Below are 21,925 nucleotides of genomic sequence, written 5' to 3' on the forward strand. Positions count from 1 at the left end.
AGTATCCTTAAGTGACGGCCAAAGGCCCTGTAAATAAACAGGTGCTATTATACTGGAAATCATAATGTTGGAAAAGGTTCAGTTAATAGATTTGCAGTACTGGAATCTGTAAACCCACTGCTCCATTTGAGAATGATAAAGTTACTAATAGCAACTTCTACTCATGACCTACTCTGTCCCCTATGCTTTGGTAAAGTGTTCCTAGGATAATGCCCTCTTTCAGCCTTGGGTCATCACCCTGTGCATTCTAACTCCAATCTGTGATGCTATTTTTATTCCTTGGCTCACTGCCCCTTAAAATAGTTGAAGTCTGTGGGTTCTATATATTAAGCTAAATGAGTCAATTTGATCATAGAAGCACTTTGAATTTATACTCTAAAAGCCTGGATGAGCTTGTCATGTCCAGGTAACCCCACTCATGGATGCCTTGCCACACTTGACAAATTAGGACCAAATTCAGTTGGCCCTAATGGGAAAGCTTGATAAACTTCTCTCCAGAATGTTCGAAACAATAGAATACTCATGGGGTCATGCCTCTAATGCTTCTGTGACCTGCTGAGAGTGTCATTTCTCTTCTCTTCCCAATTGAAGGACTCAGCTTCCTTGACAAACTGCCATAATTATTCCAACTTCCATTTTCAACCATCAGCCAGCACTAAACCTTTTCTTGAATGCTAAGAAACTATAAAACTTTTACTCCTCTCTTCAGATAAGCTTTCTCCTCTTACTTCTTCACTGGACTTCAGGACACTGGGGTGGGATGGGAAGGGAGTCAGATTAAAATTTCCTTGAGTTTTACCCATGCTGTGTGATGCTGTGTGTCTGTGTAAAGTCCCACATATTTTGAGGAAAATTAATCAGTTTCTAATTCTACCACTGTACCTAGAAAAATTTTAGTCATATCAATATAACCCTCCTTAGCCAGAATTCTTAATGGAACAACAAGCAAAACCCCTAATACTTTCCAATCAGTGCCTTATTACATACTTTAAATAAATGAATATTCCCTGAATGAATCCTAATTCTGAGGCATTTTGACAAATATATTTCAAATACTGGTATCATTCAATAATTTTTAAAATGTTTATTTTTAGAGGTTGAACAATGGTTCATTGCAGATTTTCTGATGAAACAACAGTCTCAAAGATTATTTCAATTTTTAAAGTTAAAGCACAGATTGAGTACAAATTGATTTAAATAGGCACATTTTTAAAAAGAATCGAAGAGCATTTAAAAGATCCCATTGAATGCATGTGGCATTATTCCTAGTTTTATGAATACTGTTTCAATTAAATGAGTTCTGGCAGAAAACACCTAGTGATTATTTTCTCTAGAAACTGGTAGCACTGAAAATATTATAAAAGTTATGCATTCTAATGGTTTGTATCTATGTACGCATACATGTGTGATTTATGCTTTGCCTATTTGACTATCTAAATGATTATCCTTTCCTACTATTTCCTTTGATGCTCTTAGCTTACTTCAACAGATCTAATCACTCAGAGCTTTTCTTGTCAACCCTTTTCATACATCGTTTTCTAGTTTTCAAATATTTCCAACAGTGCCTTTTATTTTGGACACGGGCTTTAGTGAAAAAACTAAAGTACGCTAAAAGAAAACTGTATTCTGTCCCAGTGCTACTCAGAACCTGCTAGAACTTTCATGCTTTCAAGCACAATGCTAGGGGAATTGGCTGGTCAGGAGTCCCCCTTCATTGCTTCTGTAAAGAGCTGGGGCTTCCAGGTGCTGATCTACAAAGTGAGGTATAGATATAATTTCTTCTATTATTGTGCACTGACTATGAAATTTAATTGTCCCTTCACTATCTTGTTTCAGCTGGCAAAGGATATAAACATTCCAGATGGAATAACATCAAAATTGGAAATATTCATTACCCATGAACCACTTAAATATTTTCAATCCTTTCTTTTGGGCTACCCAAGATTTCAATCTCCCTTCATGATATGTGCCCAGCTCTCTTTCTTCATTAACACCTCATCCTTTAAAGCTCAGTTACACATCTGCAATTTTTCTTGTTTGTTTACTTTGGGACATCTCTGTAGATTAGTTCACTATGGTCTCTGTTTACTAGAATAACAGCCACAAAGCACAATGGGAGTTGACTTCCTAAAATAGTTTACTGTCTTACTGCCTTAAAAATATGATTTTAAGATAAAACTTATTTTTGAATCTTAACTTTGAGTAAATATTATGAAGGAAAAAAATGAATTCTTAAAAGACTTGATTCTACACACTACTTAAATGAGAAAATTTTCTGAAATTCAAACATAGCAAGCTCCATTTGCTCAGCAATGAGGTACTTGCACAAAGTTCCCCATGGCTTTTTGGTGTACAAATTTATAATAATGAAGACTACTTCTAAGGAAATAATTTGACATAAATGTTTGTTTTCTCTTTAAACTACTGCATTTAAAAAGTCATTCGAGTTGTAAACACTCAAGGATAAGCCAGTTTTAGGATCACATTATTGTGTCACAGTAACAGAAATGTGAATCACATTTATTTCTTTAATTCATGGATTCAGGTTCTCCTAAATTCTCATTTTGAGCTACTACACTCTTGATATAAGTTGTTAGGAAAATCCAAATCTTCATTCTTGGCACCAAGGTGTCAAGAAATAATGTGCTATCATGAAATCACATATAGTCAGCTGCTTTTGTATTTTGGTTAACCAGGTAGTTTGAAAATTATTATCCCAGTAGCACTGTCTTCATACTTCCGAAGCAGAACTAGAGGGATTATACTGAGGTATACTTTGTGGTAGTTCTGTTGCTTCTCTATTGCCCCAGAACTAACCATGGTATTGAGGATGGATATGCAGAAATTATGCTTTTCACCAGGTAGCAGTTACCATAGGTGACCAAACACCACCTATCTATGGCGTCTATAACATATTGGGTGATGGACTAGCATGATTTTCACAACTGTAAATTTGATGAAATTTGTACTTTTTTCAAAATATTTCTTCCTTCCTTCCTTCCTTCCTTCCTTCCTTCCTTTCCTTTCTTTTCTTTTTTCTTTTTTTCCCTAAACATTAAGTTCCAACTTATCACTTTTAGATTAATTTCTGATTTTACAGAAATAGAAATAGTAAAAACATAGTATTAGCAGCCAAGGTTTTTGTTGTTATATTTCGTTCTTTTTGTTTATAACTGGGGGAAACTTTTATATAATTTAATCTGGGGTTGGGAAAATATTCAATGTTGTCTGATGGTCCCACTGTTGGCCAGTTAGGAATTTTGATAAATCAACCAATCTGTCTTTGGGGGTTAGAATTTGACGCCTACTTTAAAGTATTTAAAGAAACTCATTCTACAGTACATGTGTACAGGAGTTCAGTCCTGTATTCAGACTTGCAAGTGTATTATTTGGTGTTTTTCTTTTTTAAACAGCTATTGCACATCTTCAGGGCTTCTGGGGAAAATCAAGCATCTAAGACTTTCTTCCTCCTTATCAGGAGGAAACCAGCTTAACATGGTATGAAAAAAACACAACCGGTTCTTGACTGGGGGCTTACATGTCAAGGAACAATAAGAACGGGTGACCTTTTCCCCTTTATCCCTGCAGTTTTCTCCAGGCATGCAGGTTGTTCAGCCTTCGTCTGGTTTATAGCATAGTCCTTAATATTTTCATTTAATAATCTAAACTTTGGTTCTTTATATGACTTTGCAAATGTGCATATAGTTTGTTGTTATTTTTATTTTTTTTTTTCCGTAAAACCTCACTCAGGGCCAATTATTTTGAAAGTTATTTGGAACCTAACTCATTACAGGTTTCTTTACTCCATGTAATAAAATCTGAATATAGATACTGTCCAAACTGTCCAAAGAGTAATATTTGAATTCACAGTAACAAAAGTTACAAAATTTGTGCAAAAGATATCGTACACCATTGGAGTACATAGAGCTTGCTATAGTTAATTTTATATATAAAGCTGCATTTCTCATTAGAACTATTTTGTGCTACATTAAAAGTAAAGTATCTGATTTAATTTTTCCCTAACAATAGAACTGAATGCTCATTTAATTTCAGAAATTTTAAGATACAAATTGCATATTTATGATGTTTGTAAATGTTGTAATAAATCGTTGGAACCTTTTAAACACCATAATTGCTTTGGAGCTCTTCAAGTTTTCCAAGGGTCATGAAGTAAACCCGGCTGTGGCGATTACGCAGGGTAGAGGTAAAGAATAGCTTTAAAAAGAGAGAAAGATACACCATCAGTAAATATTTAATATATTGTAACCTGCTATTTGACAGATACAATTATAATTTCAATTATTCCACATCAACCAATTAAAATATTAAGCCATACTATTTACTGAACAGGATTTACAGAGAGAACAAGACTTTAAATCGGTATGGGGTCTAACTTATATATTAAAAAACCATCTTTTACCATATTCTATATAATTGTACTTCATATGGTTTAAATAAAATTAAGTTTTGTTGTGCCACTCATCTGCTGACATTCTTGATTGGTTTTGTTTAAGGATTCCCTTTGCTTTAAAAAAATCTACTTTTATTCAAGTTGGCTTTACTTTGTTTTATTTTATTATGTTATGTTAACCACCATATATTACATCATTAGTTTTTGATGTACTGTTCCATGATTCATTGTTTGCGTATAACACCCAGTGCTCCATTCAACACGTGCCCTCTTTAATACCCATCACCGGGCTAACCCATCCCCCCACCCTCCTCCCCTCTAGAACCCTCAGTTTGTTTTTCAGAGTCCATAGTCTCTCATGGTTCATCTCCCCCTCCGATTCCCCCCCTTCATTTCTCCCTTCCTACTGTCTTCTTTTTTTTTTTAACATATAATGTATTATTTGTTTCAGAGGTACAGGTCTGTGATTCAACAGTCTTACACAATTCACAGCGCTTTACTTTTAATATAAGGAAATGATTAAATTATTCAATGTTGTTCACCATTGTTGCTGGTGTTTAAGTGGCACTGAAATTTTTTACTTGTTGGGGGATTTTCTATTTCAGTGGAAGGGACTGACATCAATAGATTGATATTATGAGTTAAAATAACCAGCTCAGAGAGGAACATGTTTTATGAATATGTTCTGTGCCTTAAAGAGAATTAAAACAGAACATGGACATAAATAGCAAACAGAGGCCTCCTTGTTAGGACTAAGGCTTTCCACATCCACAATGAATATACTTAGAAGCGTTTGGACATTGATGATGATGATGAAGATGATAACACTAGCTGCCCTTGATTTGACACATTTTATGTGCCAGGCACTCTGTGAGATGCTTACTATATGTACATTATCATTAATTTTCAAAATTGTTACCAGAAGAGTTATTAATATTTTCAGTTTTGAGATGAAGGAGCTAAGACTCAAGAAGATTAATCAAACTTCCAGGTTCTTACACCTCATTAGGTGGCAGAGCCGGGACTGCGTGCTAAGTCTATCTGACCTTGAACACTGGTTCTTCCCATGATATCCCTTCATATTGCAAACCAGTACTTTTCCTTCATGCACAATGTTTTACCCTGGTTTTTCTGATATTAATTTGAATCCTCAGCAATCTCTTCAAAATGTGGATGTTTCCTAGTTTTATTAGGATTATTTTTTCATGCTATTATTTCTCATAGTATGTAGAGACTGTAATGATTTTATACAATGCATATTTTCCATTTAAACTATCTGAATTGGTTGTTAAAATTGATCACATTACACAAATAATTGACAAGTCTCAATTTTAATTTTCTTTCCTGTAAAATGGGTTATTACTACTGCAAAATGAAAAATTGTTTTTATCAATAGTTTGTCAATTTGGCAATTATATCATAAATATATTTATGGCCAGAAAGAAAAGGATTTTCTTAATTTTCATTGCCTGCTTTATTTTTGCTATAACTAGGAGACATAAACAATACCTTGTCACCTCGGGTACACAGAAATCGCAGCTTCTTAATTGACCTGCGCTTCAGTTCACTTTCCAGAACCCTTGATTGCAAAGAGCGGACTTCGATGGCCTTTTGGCCCCATCCTGTGGTTCGCTGTGTACATTCAAAAGCTACAATAAAAATGTAAAAATCAGAAAAATACAGTTTTTTCTATTACTAATAGCAAATTATAACCACAGTCAACATTTGATTAAGAGGCTCATTATTACAATTCAGGTAAACACATTCTGTTTTTCCTCCTTCTATAGTCATTTGGTCATTATGCTGCTCAGCAGTGGTATTTAAGCAGGCTATCTACTGTTACAATTGTGATCAACGTTGAAAAACTAGATCTTAATTAGTTTTTGTATTCCCATTCTCTAATACCACAGAAAAAGCTAAGCATTAATTCTATCTTATTTGTAGAAAGTAAAATCTACCGACAGCCATTTTTGGCTTTCCAGTTTAGTTGAGGTAAAGCATTTCATAAGGGTTAGTATTTGTGCTCAAGTGACATACATAAAAACCTGATTAACTTCAAAATTAAAACTGTTAAGAATGACTTGCTCAGATAATGACTTTAGCGACTCTAATGCAAGTCAATGAATGACCACATTATAAACAAAACTAAACCTAATTTGATGCTGTTTAGGCTGAGGCTGACTGAGGGAATTTTATTAAGATTTTAACTTTGGGGAGAAAAGATGGCGGAAGAGTAGGGGACCCTATTCCAACTGGTCCCCGGAATTGAGCTGGATATCTACCAGACCACTCTGAGCACCCATGAAATCAGCCTGAGATGTAAGAAGATCTGGATCTCTACAAACAGAATATCGCAGACTCTTGGTTTCGAGGTACGAAGTGGGGAGCCGTGATTCCATGGGCAGATATCTGAGGATAAACGGCAGCGGGAGGGAGCCTGGCCATGGGGATCCTACACTGCCGGTGAGTGACAGCCTCCCATGCTGGGGAGAGGGCACAGACTCACAGACTGGTAGTGGTGGGAAAAGGACTTTAGGGCAGCCCAGGGGATGGAAACCCGGAGTGGCAGGGTCCCACAAGCGAGCTGGGAGCGGCTGGCTGTTTTAAAAGCACAAAGGGCAGAGACATGCCCGAGCTGGAGGCAAGGACTGGGAGCGCAGCTGAGGGGCGCACAACCCAGGACGCTGCAGTTTATAGCAGCACAGACAGAAACGGAGACAGTGTGGCCTGGAGAGCTCACTGAAGAACAGACTGCAAACTCTCTGCTCTGAGGCAGAGGGTTGGAAACGGTCTCTTCTGCTCTGACTCTCAGAAGAGATGCAGAAAGCCGCCAGGGAAAGCCGCCAGAGAACAAAAGCCCAAAAAACTGGTTCCCACTGAGCCCATGACCGGCCACAGGGGGGCAGGGCAACTCTGCCCAAATAAGGTTGCCTGAGTAACGGCGTGGCAGGCCCCTCCACCAGAAGACAGGCTGGGAGAACAAGAGGCCAGCAACCCTAAGGTCCCTAGAAAACAGGTGCATCTTGCTTGGGTTCTGGTCAATAATTTGGACTCTGTACATTCCCTCAACCACCCATCAACAGAATGACTAGGAGGAGGAACCCCCCAAATAGGAAAGACTCAGATATTATGACTTATGCCGCAGATTAACAAATGGATGCAGATATAACCAAGATGTCGGAGATGGAATTCAGGCTAGCAATTGTGAAGACAATAGCAATAATGGAGAAACCGATTAATGGCAACATAGAATCTCTAAGGGCAGAAATGAAAGCTGAACTGGCAGAACTTAAAAATGCTATCAATGAGATCGCATCTAATCTACATAATCTAACAGCTAGGGTAAGTGAAGCCGAAGAATGAATCAGTGACCTGGAAGACAATTTAATAGATAAAAAGGGAAAAGAGGAGGCCAGGGAAAAACAACTCAGAATCCATGAAAATAGAATCAGAGAAATAAGTGACACCATGAAGCATTCCAATGTCAGAATTATTGGAATCCCGGAGGGAGTGGAGAGAGAGAGGACTAGAAGATGTATTTGAGCAAATTGTAGCTGAGAACTTACTTAATTTGGGGAATGAAACAAACATTCTTGTTCTAGAGGCAGAGAGGACCCCTCCCAAGATCAAGGAAACCAGGCCAACACCTCGGCATGTAATAGTAAAACTCGCAAATCTTAGAACCAAGAAAACCATCTTAAGGGCAGTTAGGGGGAAGAGATTCCTTACATACAGAGGGAGGAATATCAGAATAATGTCAGACCTATCCACAGAGACCTGGCAAGCCAGAAAGGGCTGGCAAGACATATTCAGGGTACTAAACAAGAAGAACATGCAGCCAAGAATACTTTATCTGGCAAGGCTGTCATTTAGAATGGATGGAGAGATGCAGAGCTTCTAATACTGGCAGAAACTGAAAGAATATGTGACCACTAACCCGGCCCTGCAAGAAATATTAAGGGGGGTTCTATAAAAGGAGAAAGACCCCAAGAGTGATATACAACAGAAATTTACAGGGAAAATCTATAAAAACAAAGTCTTCATAGGCAACATGATGACCATTAATTCATATCTTTCAATAATCACTCTCAACTTGAATGGCGTAAAGGCTCCCATAAAATGGCACAGGGTTGCAGATTGGATAAAAAGGACTCATACATATGCTGTCTACAAGAGACTCATTTTGAACCTAAAGATACATCCAGACTGATAGTGAAGGGATGGAGATCCATCTTCCATGCCAGCGGACCTCAAAAGAAAGCTGGGGTAGCAATTCTTATATCAGACAAATTAGATATTAAACTAAAGTCTGTAGTTAGAGACACAGAAGGACACTATATCACTCTTAAAGGGTCTATCCAACAAGAAGATCTAACAGTTTTAAATATCTATGCCCCCAACATAGGAGCAGCCATCTATATAAGTCGACTGTTAACCAAAATAAAGAGTCATATTGATAACAATACGTTAATTGTAGGAGACCTCAATACTCCACTCTCAGCAATAGAGAGATCATCTAAGCAGAAAATCAACAAAGAAACAAGAGCTTTGAATGACACACTGGACCAGATGGACCTCAGAGATATATACAGAACATTCCACCCTAAAACAACAAAATACTCATTCTTCTCGAGCGCACATGGAACTTTCTCCAGAATAGACCACATACTGGGTCACAAATCAGGTCTCAACCAATACCAAAACATTGAGATTATTCCCTGCACATTCTCAGACCACAATGCTTTAAACTGGAACTCAATCACAAGAAAAAATTTGGCAGAAATTCAAACACTTGGAAGCTAAAGACCACTCTGCTCAAGAGTGTTTGGGTCAACCAGGAAATCAAAGAAGAACTTAAACAATTCATGGAAGTCAATGAGAATGAAAACACATTGGTCCCAAACCTATAGGATCCTGCAAAGGTGGCCCTAAGCAGGAAATACATAGCCATCCAAGCCTCACTCAAAAAAATAGAAAAATCCCGAATTCACCAACTAACTCTACACCTTAAAGAACTAGAGAAAAAGCAACAAACGATGCCTAAGCCACGCATTAGAAGAGAAATAATTAAGATTAGAGCAGAGATCAATGAATTAGAAACCAGAAACACAGTAGATCAGATCAACGAAACTAGAAGTTGATTCTTTGAAAAAATTAATAAGATCGATAAACCACTGGCTAGACTTATCCAAAAGAAAAGAGAAAGGACCCAAAATAATAAAATTATGAATGAAAGGGGAGAGATCACGACTAACACCAAGGAAATAGAAACAATTATGAGAAATTATTATCAACAACTATAAGCCAATAAACTGAGCAATCTGGATGAAATGGAGGCCTTCCTGGAAACCTATAAGCTGCCAAGACTGAAACAGGAAGAAACTGACAACCTGAATAGGCCAATAACCAGGAATGAGATTGAAGCAGTGATCAAAAACCTCCCAAAAAACAAGAGTCCGGGGCCTGATGGATTCCCTGGGCAATTCTACCAAACATTCAAAGAAGAAATAATACCTATTCTCCTGAAGCCGTTTCAGAAAACAGAAACAGAAGGAAAGCTTCCAGGCTCATTCTATTAGGCCAGCATTACCTTAATCCTCAAACCCGGCAAAGACCCCAACAAAAAGGAGAATTTCAGACCGATATCCCTGATGAATATGGATTCCAAAATCCTCAACAAAATCCTAGCTAATAGGATCCAACCATACATTAAAAGGATCATCCACCATGACCAAGTGGGATTTATCCCCGGGATGCAAGGGTGGTTCAACATTCGCAAATCAATCATTGTGATAGAACACATTAATAAGAGGAGAGAGAAGAACCATAGGGTCCTCTCAATTGATGCAGAAAAAGCATTTGACAAACTACAGCATCCTTTCCTGATTAAAACTCTTCAGAGTATAGGGATAGAGGGAACATTCCTCAAGTTCATAAAATCCATCTGTGAAAAACCCACAGCGAATATCATCCTCAATGGGGAAAAGCTGAGAGTCTTTCCCTTAAGATCAGGAACACATCCAGGATGCCCACTCTTGCCACTATTGTTCAACATAGACTAGAAGTCTTAGCACCAGCAATCAGACAACAAAAAGAAATAAAAGGTATTCAAATTGGCAAAGAAGAAGTCAAACTCTCTCTTTTCGCAGATGACATGATACTTTATGTGGAAAACCCAAAAGACTCCACCCCCAAATTACTAGAACTCATCCAGCAATTCAGTAATGTGGCAGGATACAAAATCAATGCACAGAAATCAGTTGCTTTCTTATACACTAACAATGCATTTGTAGAAAGAGAAATTAGAGAAACGATTCCATTTACAATAGCACCAAAAACCATAAGATACCTTGGAATAAACCTAACCAAAGAGGTAAAGGATCTATACTCTAGGAACTACAGAACACTCATGAAAGAAATTGAAGAAGACACAAAAAGATGGCAAAACATTCCATGCTCATGGTTCGGAAGAATAAACATTGTTAAAATGTCTATGCTACCCAGAGCAATCTATACCTTCAATGCCATCCCGATCAAAATTCCAATGACATTTTTCAAAGTGCTGGAACAAACAATCCTAAAATTTTTATGGAATCAGAAAAGACCCCGAATCACCAAGGAAATGTTGAAAAAGAAAAACAAAGCTGGGGCATCACATTGCCCGATTTCAAGCTATATTATAAAGCAGTGATCACCAAGACAGCATGGTACTGGCACAAAAACAGACATAGAGACCAATGGAACAGAATAGAGAGCCCAGATATGGACCCTCAACTCTGTGGTCAAATAATCTTCAAAAAAGCAGGAAAAAATATGCAATGGAACAAAGACAGTCTCTTCAATAAATGGTGCTGGGAAAATTGGACAGCCACATGCAGAAGAATGAAACTCGATTATTCTCTAACACCATACACAAAGATAATCTCAAAATGGATGAAAGACCTCAATGTGAGACCTTAATCCATCAAAATCCTAGGGAAGAACATAGGCAGTAACCTCTTTGACATCAGCCACAGCAACTTCTTTCAAGATTCATCTCCAAAGGCTAGTGAAACAAAAGCAAAAATGAACTTTTGGGACTTCATCAAGATAAAAAGCTTCTGCACAGCAAAGGAAACAGTCAACATAACAAAGAGGCAACCCACAAAATGGGAGAAGATCCTTGCAAATGACACTAGAGATAAAGGGCTGGTATCTAAGATCTATAAAGAACTTCTCAAACTCAACACCCCAAAAACAAATAATCAAGTCAAAAAATGGGCAGAAAACATGACAAGACACTTCTCTGAAGAAGACATACAAATGGCTAACAGACACATGAAAAAATGTTCATCATCATTAGCCATCAGGGAAATTCAAATCAATACCACAATGAGATACCACCTTACACCAGTTCGAATGGCAAAAATTAACAAGGCAAGAAACAAGAAATGTTGGAGAGGCTGTGGAGAAAAGGGAACCTTCTTACACTGTTGGTGGGAATGGAATTTGGTACAGCCACTTTGGAAAACAGTGTGGATGTTCCTCAAAAAATTAAAAATAGAGCTACCCTATGGCCCAGCAATTTCACTCCTGCATATTTACCTGAAAGACACAGATGTAGTGAAAAGAAGGGGCACATGCACCCCAATGTTCATAGCAGCAATGTCCTCAATAGCCAAACTGTGGAAAGAGTCGAGATGCCCTTCAACAGATGAATGGATAATGAAGATGTGGTCCATATATACAATGCAATATTAGCCACCAGAAAGGATGAATACCCAACTTTTACATCCACATGGATGGGACTGGAGGAGATTATGCTCAGTGAAATAAGTCAAGCAGAGAAAGTCAATTATCATATGGTTTCACTTATTTGTGGAACATAAGGAATAGCGTGGAGGACATTAGGAGAAGGAAGGGAAAAATGAGGTGTGCAGAAATCAGAGGGAGAGATGAACCATGAGAGACTATGGACTCTGAGAAACAAATAGGGTTTTAGAGGGGAAGGTGGTGTGGGCAGGGGTTAGCCCACTGGTGAGTATTAAGGAGGGCACGTACTGATGGAGCACTGGGTGTTATATGAAAACAATGGATTGTGGATCATCACATCAAATCTAATGATGTATTATTTGGTGACTAACATAACATAATTAAATTTTAAAAAATAGATTTTAACTTTTGGACCCTGTGTCCCCTATGTGGTGACAATCAAGGTTATGACAATTGGATGTTGACAGAGTGACTACACTTATCGTGGTGAGCACTGAGTAATATATAGAATTTAAAATCACCATGCTGTATACCTGAAACTAACATTGCATGTCAACTATACTTCAATTAAAAAACATATGACAATTGCCTTAAAGCAGAAGACCTAATTATGTAAAGAGCCATATCTCAGCTGGTGCTATAAGGTATTTTCCGACACAGGGAGCAGTATTATTGTTAAATGTTTAGCTTTTAAGTTGACTTTTTATGTACTTCATAGGAAAGTAAATTTCCATAATAAATTCAATCCTGTACTTAAAATAATATCAAGATTTTGAGTCAAGCTGAAATAGTCTAGAAAACACCAAAACAAAGCATCTTCATTTCCATTATAAACATGACTAAAATCAGAGATCAGTTCACTAGACCTTACATTTTCTTGTATTATAAACACAATAAATTGAGTTGTTATAATAGTAATATAGTTTAAAATTTTTTCTTTATCATTCTAAAAAGTTCTAGAATGCCTTTGTTTAAACCAAAATTTACCTGTCCTATATATGCATACACTAAATATGCATAAAATGACTTGTGAAAAAAATTATTAAAACTTTGATAAATGTGACTTTTCATAGGCATAGTGTGAGGCATTTCAAATTCCTCAACTGAAACCTAACTAAGCATGTACGATCTCGTTTCCTTTTCATTCTAATTCAAAATATTTATGTGTATGAAATTGATCACAAAATTGTAATTAAATTACAATTGCATTTTTTATAATTACATTTTCAATTGCATTTTTATTCAGACAAATGGTGCTCCTGGAAGAAGACTTTATAAATCCAGTTTCAAACAGGACTTAAAACCACTCCATATACAAAGAAAGTGAGGGGAATCCATGACCTGAGTGATGGAAATAAGTAATAGATTTAGTCTATTCAGATTTGAATTTTTGTCACCAATGTGAATACTTCATTAAAATTGGTATTTTGTCAACAACCACAAAGAGCAAAAAATTCTAAATTTAATACTTGCTGAGTCCAAGCACACTATTCATATGGCATTACATAATTTCTACCTTAATTCTGAAAAACATTAATTTGCCATTTAACCTAGCAACTGAGCTAGCTTGCCTATGAAATGGAATCCAATGATTTGGAATGGGAATGCTTAGTGACACCTGATGTCATTGCTAAGCTTCTATATCTTTGTTTGAATATACAAAGCAATGATCTTATTATTGAAAACATCTATTATATCTCAAGAAATGTACATCTTAGATTGAGGAAATCTGGATCTAGGTTAGTTTTAAATAGCAAAGCAGTTGTTTTTAGACAGAAAGGGAAATTGATTTCCTTAATAAAAATGTTATAATGTAGTCTTTAGTATATTCTCAAAATATCCTTAATACACAAACCAAAATATCACATTCTTATAGTGGTATAATTTATTTTACATAGAGAGAGATGTTTTTCAAATTCTTGCAACTTAAAATAGCTTTTTGTTTTAGGTCAGAAATTGTCCTCCTTAAGGACAAGAGCTTACCAGATGACATTTTAAGACCCCTTTGATTCCTATGATTGTCTAGTGGCATAAATTTAGGGGTTTGCTCAGTTTCCCATTTGAACTGAATTTCCTTATTTCTTTTTCTGATTAAAATATTGATCACAAAAGTAACACTGTAAAGGTTAGAACAAGATTCATTATTTTCAGTTTATTTTGCCCCAGATCTGTCAATTATAATCATATATCCCTGTCACTTAAAATGGTTTTAAGCCCTTGGGAGTTCTCCCCTGTTTGGAGAAATTAGAAGAGGTTTTCAGGACAGTTGTTAACACTATGTGTGCAAAAAAAGGATTCTGCAGATGCAATGCAAAGTGCCATCATCCCATAATGAAAAAAATGTCCATTAAAAAGCAGTTCAAACTGGTCTTTAAAGCTACATGGGGATCACATTTAGCCACTTCATAAAGATTTCAGAAACTTCTGGCTCCTTAATAGACAAACTACCTTTCTCTATCTATCTCTCCTTCCTTCCCTTTACCTCTCCTTCCCCTTTTTTCCTTTATTTGCTTCATTAATCCCCTCTTCTTTTTAGGAACGTTTATCTTCCATCAAATCATTCTACTCTCCCTAATATTTGTATTGTTCATATGCATTCTGTTCCCTGTCTAGAATCACTTTTGTAGTCACTAAGCCTCAGGGACATACACAAGAGTCTCAAATTATTCATATTTTCCAGATCAGCAGTCCTACATTCATCAGGAAAAAAAAAAAGTCCTGGCCTGATGAAGATGAAAGGCAGTTTTTTTATGTTGCCATCTGGATAGTACCTAATAGGCATTCCAGACAGTCATATTTATCTCCTTTGCAAATGAAGGATGATGAAATCTTAGTGACAACCAATATGTCACATACTTAGTTTGTATTTGATTCTTCACAGGATTATCACTCTCTAAATAGAATACTATTTACTATATGAAATAGAAATATTCTGCTCTTCTTTTATGATTATTTGGCAGTCTCCTAAGATAAAAGTAAACCCCAAAGATCAATATGAGGGAATGAAACATTTCCAACATCTGCATAAAATGTGCAAGGAAATGTAGTTAACATAAAATTATAGATTATTGTGGAAAGGAATGCCTTCCTTATTTTAATTATATTATTGCAAATGAACAACTAAGACAGTCAAAATTAGTGCCTTTGTGGTAGCCTTGTGAATATATTAAGCATATGGCAAACATACGCACCTTAGTAAAGGAACAAGCATACAGTATCCTAAATTAGCCTGATACGCCTTGAGAAAATGGGATATTTCAGAAAACAGAAGTTTCTCTGAGATCATATAAAAGAGAAACATTTTTGTACATACCTGCTGAAGATGGTATGTCTTTCCACACTTCAAGGATCTTCTTGAAGAGTTGTTCATTTGCTTCCATTGAAAGGGCTTCAGCATTGAATGTGAGCATCATGGCAATTCCCAAGGAATCAGGTAAAATGATGATATTCTGTGGTATAATGATTTCCAGGGGCTGGAATTATGTTTCATAAAGATTTATATGTCCAACATTTTATCACTACTACTTTAATTGAAGCAGCTTGGCTGAGCAATAAAGACCAAAAAGGGGTTCGAAGTGCAGAGAGGAAGAGAAACTTCTATATTAATATTAAACAGCATGCTATCCAACACCTGAAAAGAGCCTTTCCTATGTCATAAGGGCATCACTGTTTAGTAGTGTCCTTTATATTTAGGAGAAAACGTTGGTGAAAAAAAGAGATATATTCCCAACAGAGAAAAATTTGTTAAAATTTAACAAAATGTGTATAATGATTAAAGAAACATTACTTGTTACAGAGTGGGACTTCAGATTCATTTCAGCACATTAATGAATAATTTAGTAATGAATATGTGAACCAACTAACAAATACGCAATCACTGGTTATCTAGCCAATTCATTTAAATCAGAAATAGAAAATTAACTTAAAAATAGCTTGAGCTTAAAATGTTTACAAGGGGCAACTTTATAATATTCATCACTAATTGAAATAAAACAGTCATTCTCCCTTCACAAAAAATGTAGGATTTCCTATCCAATTTATAAATCATAAAATGTTTTCAATATATAAATACAGAGATGTATTAGGTGACATAATATGAAATACTAAGAAATATATAAAAATTCATAAATTTTATGATGCATAAAGCAATGTGACCAAATTTACTTAAACTACAGAAACTGCCACATTAATAGTATTTCCCTGAGAAATGAACAATTACATTCCTTTATTATTTCTCTAAATTAGCAAGTTACAAGAAAAAAAGGTCAGAAACTATACTTGCCAAACCCAGCGTCCTCAGGCCAAATGCTTGAGGCCATGTCTCAGCAACAACAATCCTTAAAACCAAAATGGGGATCCAGAGGCGAAAAGCAATTTTAATACGTTCCCTGGGCACTTGCATGAGCAATTGAATCAAAAAAGAGATGAAGGAAGAGAGAAAAAGAAATTGCAAGAAAGAAGGTTGTCTCAAAAAAAATCTGTTTAGAATAAAGCTAGACTGCTGTAAATCCAGAAAGCCCCAGAGGTAATTCCTTGCTTCTCAGATGATTCCTGCAGTAACCAGATATTCTTTAGGACACATGGCTCCCTTGTAGCATTACAGGTTTTGTAATCTGGCACTCTTGGAAAAATATCATTTTTAGTACATTCTGTTTCAGAAGACACTCCCCTCCCTTTTATTAGAGTCCTTTCTCTTTTAATGGGTCAGGACACTACGGCATTTAGCTAAAAATACTATTTTTGAATATACTTAAAGTATCCTAATTAGGTCAGAAAAAATATATATTTTTTAAACCAATCTCTCATTCTTGCTTCTATGACACTGAACTGATTGCTTCAAAAGGAAATAATTCTTGCTTGGTAATCAAGTGGAACACAGAGTGCAATCTTCTTGAATGACGTTTCAAATAAGTATAAACTTGGACCAATATTGCAATGTTTAATATGGCACTAGCTTCAAAATAAAGGCTATCTGCCATTACATAAAAAAATAAGATGCAGGAAGTTATGGAACACTCCAACTGAAAAGTACTATAACACTTATATGAACTTATATCTAAGTGGCTTTGGCTGGGCTCAGTTCAATATTTTCTACATTATAAACAGGGTAATTTCTACATACTCATAGGTGACAACTGAATGATGAGCTAATTAGATTGTTAATATGACCAAAAGAACCACGTTTTTTTTAAATGTTTCCACTATTAATTTGACAAACGCTCTATGTAATTTGTCAGAGATGTATGAGACAATTCTGAAAGCTATGCAAAATATCACATTAGTACAGTGATTTAAGGTACTTAAAAGTTTTCTCCTGGACTTTATATAATGCTAAACTATTGAAATTTTAGTTGTCAACAAACTGGGGAATTAAAAAAGGGTGAAGCAGAGATTTGTTGGTTCAGCCCTTTCTTTTAAATATAGTTTTCCATAAAACAAATATCACTGTTACCATCAAATTTGAGACACAGTAGAATTATATTTTGTATGGTGCATGTGTATATGGGGGTATTATGTTTGAACCCTATATAAATGATGTATATAGTATTTTTATAATTATCCATATTTTAGATATTGTGCCATAGAATCATTATTTATAATTATTTAAGAATTAAGTGTTGAAGTGCATTAGCTTTTAAAATGCTGAATCCTTTATTCAGAAAGTCTATAATTGATACTATAAGAGGACACTTTATGATAATTTGCTATATATCATGGTTAAAGTACTACAATTTGGATAAAGAAGGGGGATAATAATGCTGCAATACTGGTGTATTCTTAAAGAATCTGTTTATGTATTACGGGGTACAGAAGGACTAAAAGCAAAGGCTACAAACTCATTCATCTTATTAGGACTGGTTATTATAAATTTATAAAGGTATCGGATGGATAGGCAATGTGTAGTATATAGTCCATCTAAAAGGGGGCAGGCATAAAAATATTTAAAAAAATAAAATAAAAGGGGGCAGGCAAGAATCATTTCCAGTTGATAATGGCCAGACAGTAATAAGGGCCAGATGTTATCAGATCTTTTGGTTCATCGATAGAAGTCCAGATTTTAAGTGTAAACTCTATTCATTTAAAAACAAACAAAAAAACTGTGCTATCTGGACTAAGAAACCATCAGTGATTTCTGTTTATCTCTTACTACTTTCTGGCACTCTATACTTACCTTTTAGGTTTTAGTTCCAGTACAGATATTGATAATCATATTTTTAAATCTTTAAGAGTTTTGACAGAAAAACTCAAATTGTGGTGTACAATAATTTCTAGGGATCTTACGTTATTTGGCAGAGTCACATCAGACATAACCTCAGATTCTGCATCAATGATGTGATATCCATCTGCTGAGCTGAAGAAAATCTTTAGTCTTTTTTCAGAACCAATAGCCAGGTCAACTGTCACTGGCTTATGACCAACTGTTGGAAACACCTGTAGATATAAAACCAAATATGGCCAAAAGGCCAAAAATGACACTCTAAGGCAAAAATTCCCCCTGCCCTTTTGTTTAACAGGTTTATAAAACCCTCGTTGATTCTTTAAATTACATAATATATTTAGACTATGTATTATGACTTTTTCTTAGGTCTGTTACTACCACAAGAACATAATTATATTCAGTTTCTAAATTTTGAGTTTCCCTTCAGAGGCCAAATCTCCAAAGATCATAAGAACCTTGTATGGCCCTGCACTCTGTTTGCTGTCTTTAAATTCCTTGCCTTGAGCTTCAGCAAATGAAGGAGCTCATCTGGTCTCTTAAACCGGTTCGCTGGATCAGCTGCCTGTATTTTTGCCAGTATTCGTATATAGGCTTCATAGGACATGTAGTCTCCTTCGGAGTCTGCTGATTGATCAATGCATACTTGGTAGGGAATGAAAAAGGCCAGACATGTTAACCTACCATAGACTGGATGTACTCTAGGCTCCTATGTTTCCTAGTCCAAGGAAACAAAAAGCCAAACAGGATTCATTGCCATGTTCAGGTCACAGTAGAGGACTGGGCATCACAGGATTCACCATACTGTAGTCATGAGGTGAGATTCAAGAACTGGAGGGAGGACTTAGATCAGGAACTGTATATCGGCTAGACAGACTGTTTGTACTTATCTTCTTTGTTTTCCAGCTCCATATCAGGCAGCTCTGACCAATCAGCAGACAGCCAAGAACAAACCCATATCCAAATACGGACAGCTGACCCAAGGGCCAATTTAGGGAGATCAGATCAGAGATATAATTTGTGTCAGGGCAGACACAGACTGTCTATATAGTAGTCTGTGTTATTTACAAAAGAACATATTTATTGTACAAATAGATATCTGGAGGCAGTCATAAAAATTAGTCCATCTTTATTGCATACATGTGATGTTCTGGCTGCAAAATTCACCCTGTAAGCAGACTTGACCTAAGATACAAAATTATTTCATAAATACCTTGCTGGAGTCTACCATGATGTGTCCTTAATCAGTGCTTTGTAAAAACTTGTCCATTGACCAACTAGTTCAAAGTCACCTGGAACATTTGCTAAAAATATAGATTCCCAGGCCCCACTCCAGACCTACTAATTCAGCCTGAAGTTGGGTCTGAGATGTAAACTTTTAACAAATGCTCCAGATGATTCTGATGTACACTCCAGATTAGGAGTTACTGGCCTCTATATAATGCTCCCAGTTCATTAATCAGTCCTCACTGCTATGGAATAAACACAAAATAATCCTATTGACATAGAATTCTGGAGTATCATTAAAAATAATAAAGATAAAAAGAATCCCCAGTTTATGAGATGAGATTAAAAAATCATTAGCAACTTAACTGTTTGGGACACCAACTGGTTACCTTAGGAGGCTGATCCATAGAAGTTCAGTTAAACCATAATAAAGGTGGAAATATTACTGGTAATCCAAATAAGCCTAACCACCATTCCTTGCAATAGTTCTGGAGAGAAATGTGTTTAGAGTTCCAGCTTGGAAGAAATATAGACCCACCCTGCCCTTTCCTCCCCACCCCATCTATTGTAGCCCTGGTAATTACAGCAAAGGCTTTCTCTTCCCTCATTCCTCTTCCAGTGGGGCTCCCCCCTCTACCATTGCCACACCTTTCCTTACCTTCCCTCTGCTCTCCACCCCCCACTAAGTGAGAACAGGGACTTTCTTAGCTTCAAGTCATTGGGGTGGCACCCAAAGCCTGTGTTTGGGGCTCTAGAAGAGAAGGTCTTCATGTTGACTACAGGAATTGGGAGTGAGGAGCTGGTAGGGAGGTCCTCTAAGGGGAGGGGTCAGGGATTTCCCTCACACTCTCCTTTGCTGTGGTGTCTGTGAATTATCTAAAAAAGGGTTAAATGATAATTATTGACATGGTATAGTCAAATTACATTAACTGTAAAAGAATGGTATATAATTTTGCTACTATATTTCAAAATATTGCTCTGTTTACAATTTCTCAAAAGAAAAACCATATGATCCAAAGAAGAAGACCACTTACTTTAATAGCAGTGCTTTCATCGAAGGACTTTGGTGCCCAGGCATAAAGGTGAATTGATGATTTCAAAGCAATTGCAATATATGTTGTTTCTTCATGTTGGACTACAATGATAAAATATAAAGAAGTAACAATGCCACAGAGTTAACAAGAACACTCAAATTATTTGTATTGGTCATTAAAAATATTATAACCACAATATAAAAGAAGAGATCATATATTTTTAGAAAAGCTGTTTAGTTACAATTTGATGCCTCCCAAAAGGTGACAAAACTAACTACATAGTTTTATGAAGTGTATGTGTTAGCCTTCAGGAGCACTCTGTACACTGAAAACTACAGAACGTTGTTGAAAGGAATTAAAGAAGAACTAAATAAATGGAAAGACTTCCTTTGTTAATGGATGGGTAGACTTAACACTGTTAAGAGGGCAATACATGGATGGACCTAAAGGGTATTCTGCTAAGTGAAATAAGTCACACTGAGAAAGACAAATACTTATGACTTCACTCATGTGGAATCTAAAAACAAATGAATAAACAAAAAGAATCAGACCTATAAATAGAGAGAACAAATTGATAGTTGCCAGAGGGAAGGCACAAGGGGGATGGGCAAAATGGGTGAAGGGGAGTGGGAGATATAGGCCTCCAGTTAGGGAATGAATAACTCATGGAAATAAAAGGTACAACATAGGGAATACAGTCAATAATATTATAATAACGTTGTATGGTGATAGATATTAATGACACTTGTGGTAAACACAGCATAACATACAGAGAATTTGAAGCACTATGTTCTACACCTGAAACTAATATAACATTATGTGTCAACTATATTAAAAACATCCAGCTGAGCCCTGGTCAGCTCAAAGACATATGGGAAATAATGAATCACTGTTGTTTTAAGTCACTAGATAAATAAATAAATAATAAAAATGTCAATATTTTATTTTTATTTTTTTGAAGATCTTATTTATTTATTTGACAGAGAGAGACACAGTGAGAGAGGGAACACAAACAGGGGGAGTGGGAGAGAGAGAAGCAGGCTTCCCGCTGAGCAGGGAGCCCAATGCGGGGCTCGATCCCAAGACCCTGGGAGCATGACTTGAGCTGAAGGCAGATGCTTAAATACTGAGCCACCCAGGTGCCCCATAAAAATGTCAATATTTCAAAAAGAGGACAGTATTATCCAAAGTGATCTATGGATTCAATGCATTTGCTATTAAAATCCCAATGGCCTCTTATGCAGAAATGGAAATGCTGATCCTAAAATTCACATGGAATTGGAA

The 21,925-nt window shown here is 36.2% G+C and overlaps 1 protein-coding gene across 3 annotated transcripts in view; it reads right to left on the reverse strand.

Annotated features, from left to right (window-relative positions):
* Positions 1 to 1,083: 1,083 nt before the first annotated feature.
* The window catches only part of NRK (Nik related kinase), a 155,240-nt gene continuing 134,398 nt past the window's right edge, over positions 1,084 to 21,925 (reverse strand). For 2 of the 3 annotated variants that reach the window (XM_027609680.2, XM_027609679.2), the window contains exons 24-28: positions 20,642 to 20,742; positions 18,446 to 18,595; positions 15,477 to 15,612; positions 5,921 to 6,060; positions 1,084 to 4,215 (exon numbers count right to left, since the gene is read on the reverse strand). In XM_027609680.2, coding sequence (XP_027465481.1) covers positions 4,120 to 4,215; positions 5,921 to 6,060; positions 15,477 to 15,612; positions 18,446 to 18,595; positions 20,642 to 20,742 — 623 coding nt within the window. In that variant the 3' untranslated portion in view covers positions 1,084 to 4,119. Of the gene's footprint in view, positions 4,216 to 5,920; positions 6,061 to 15,476; positions 15,637 to 18,445; positions 18,596 to 18,882; positions 19,026 to 20,637; positions 20,743 to 21,925 lie in introns of all 3 variants that reach the window. The other variant, XM_027609681.2, reaches the window with a different exon arrangement.

This window comes from Zalophus californianus, chromosome X, assembly GCF_009762305.2.
Source record: "Zalophus californianus isolate mZalCal1 chromosome X, mZalCal1.pri.v2, whole genome shotgun sequence".
NCBI classification, from domain to species: Eukaryota; Metazoa; Chordata; class Mammalia; order Carnivora; family Otariidae; genus Zalophus; species Zalophus californianus.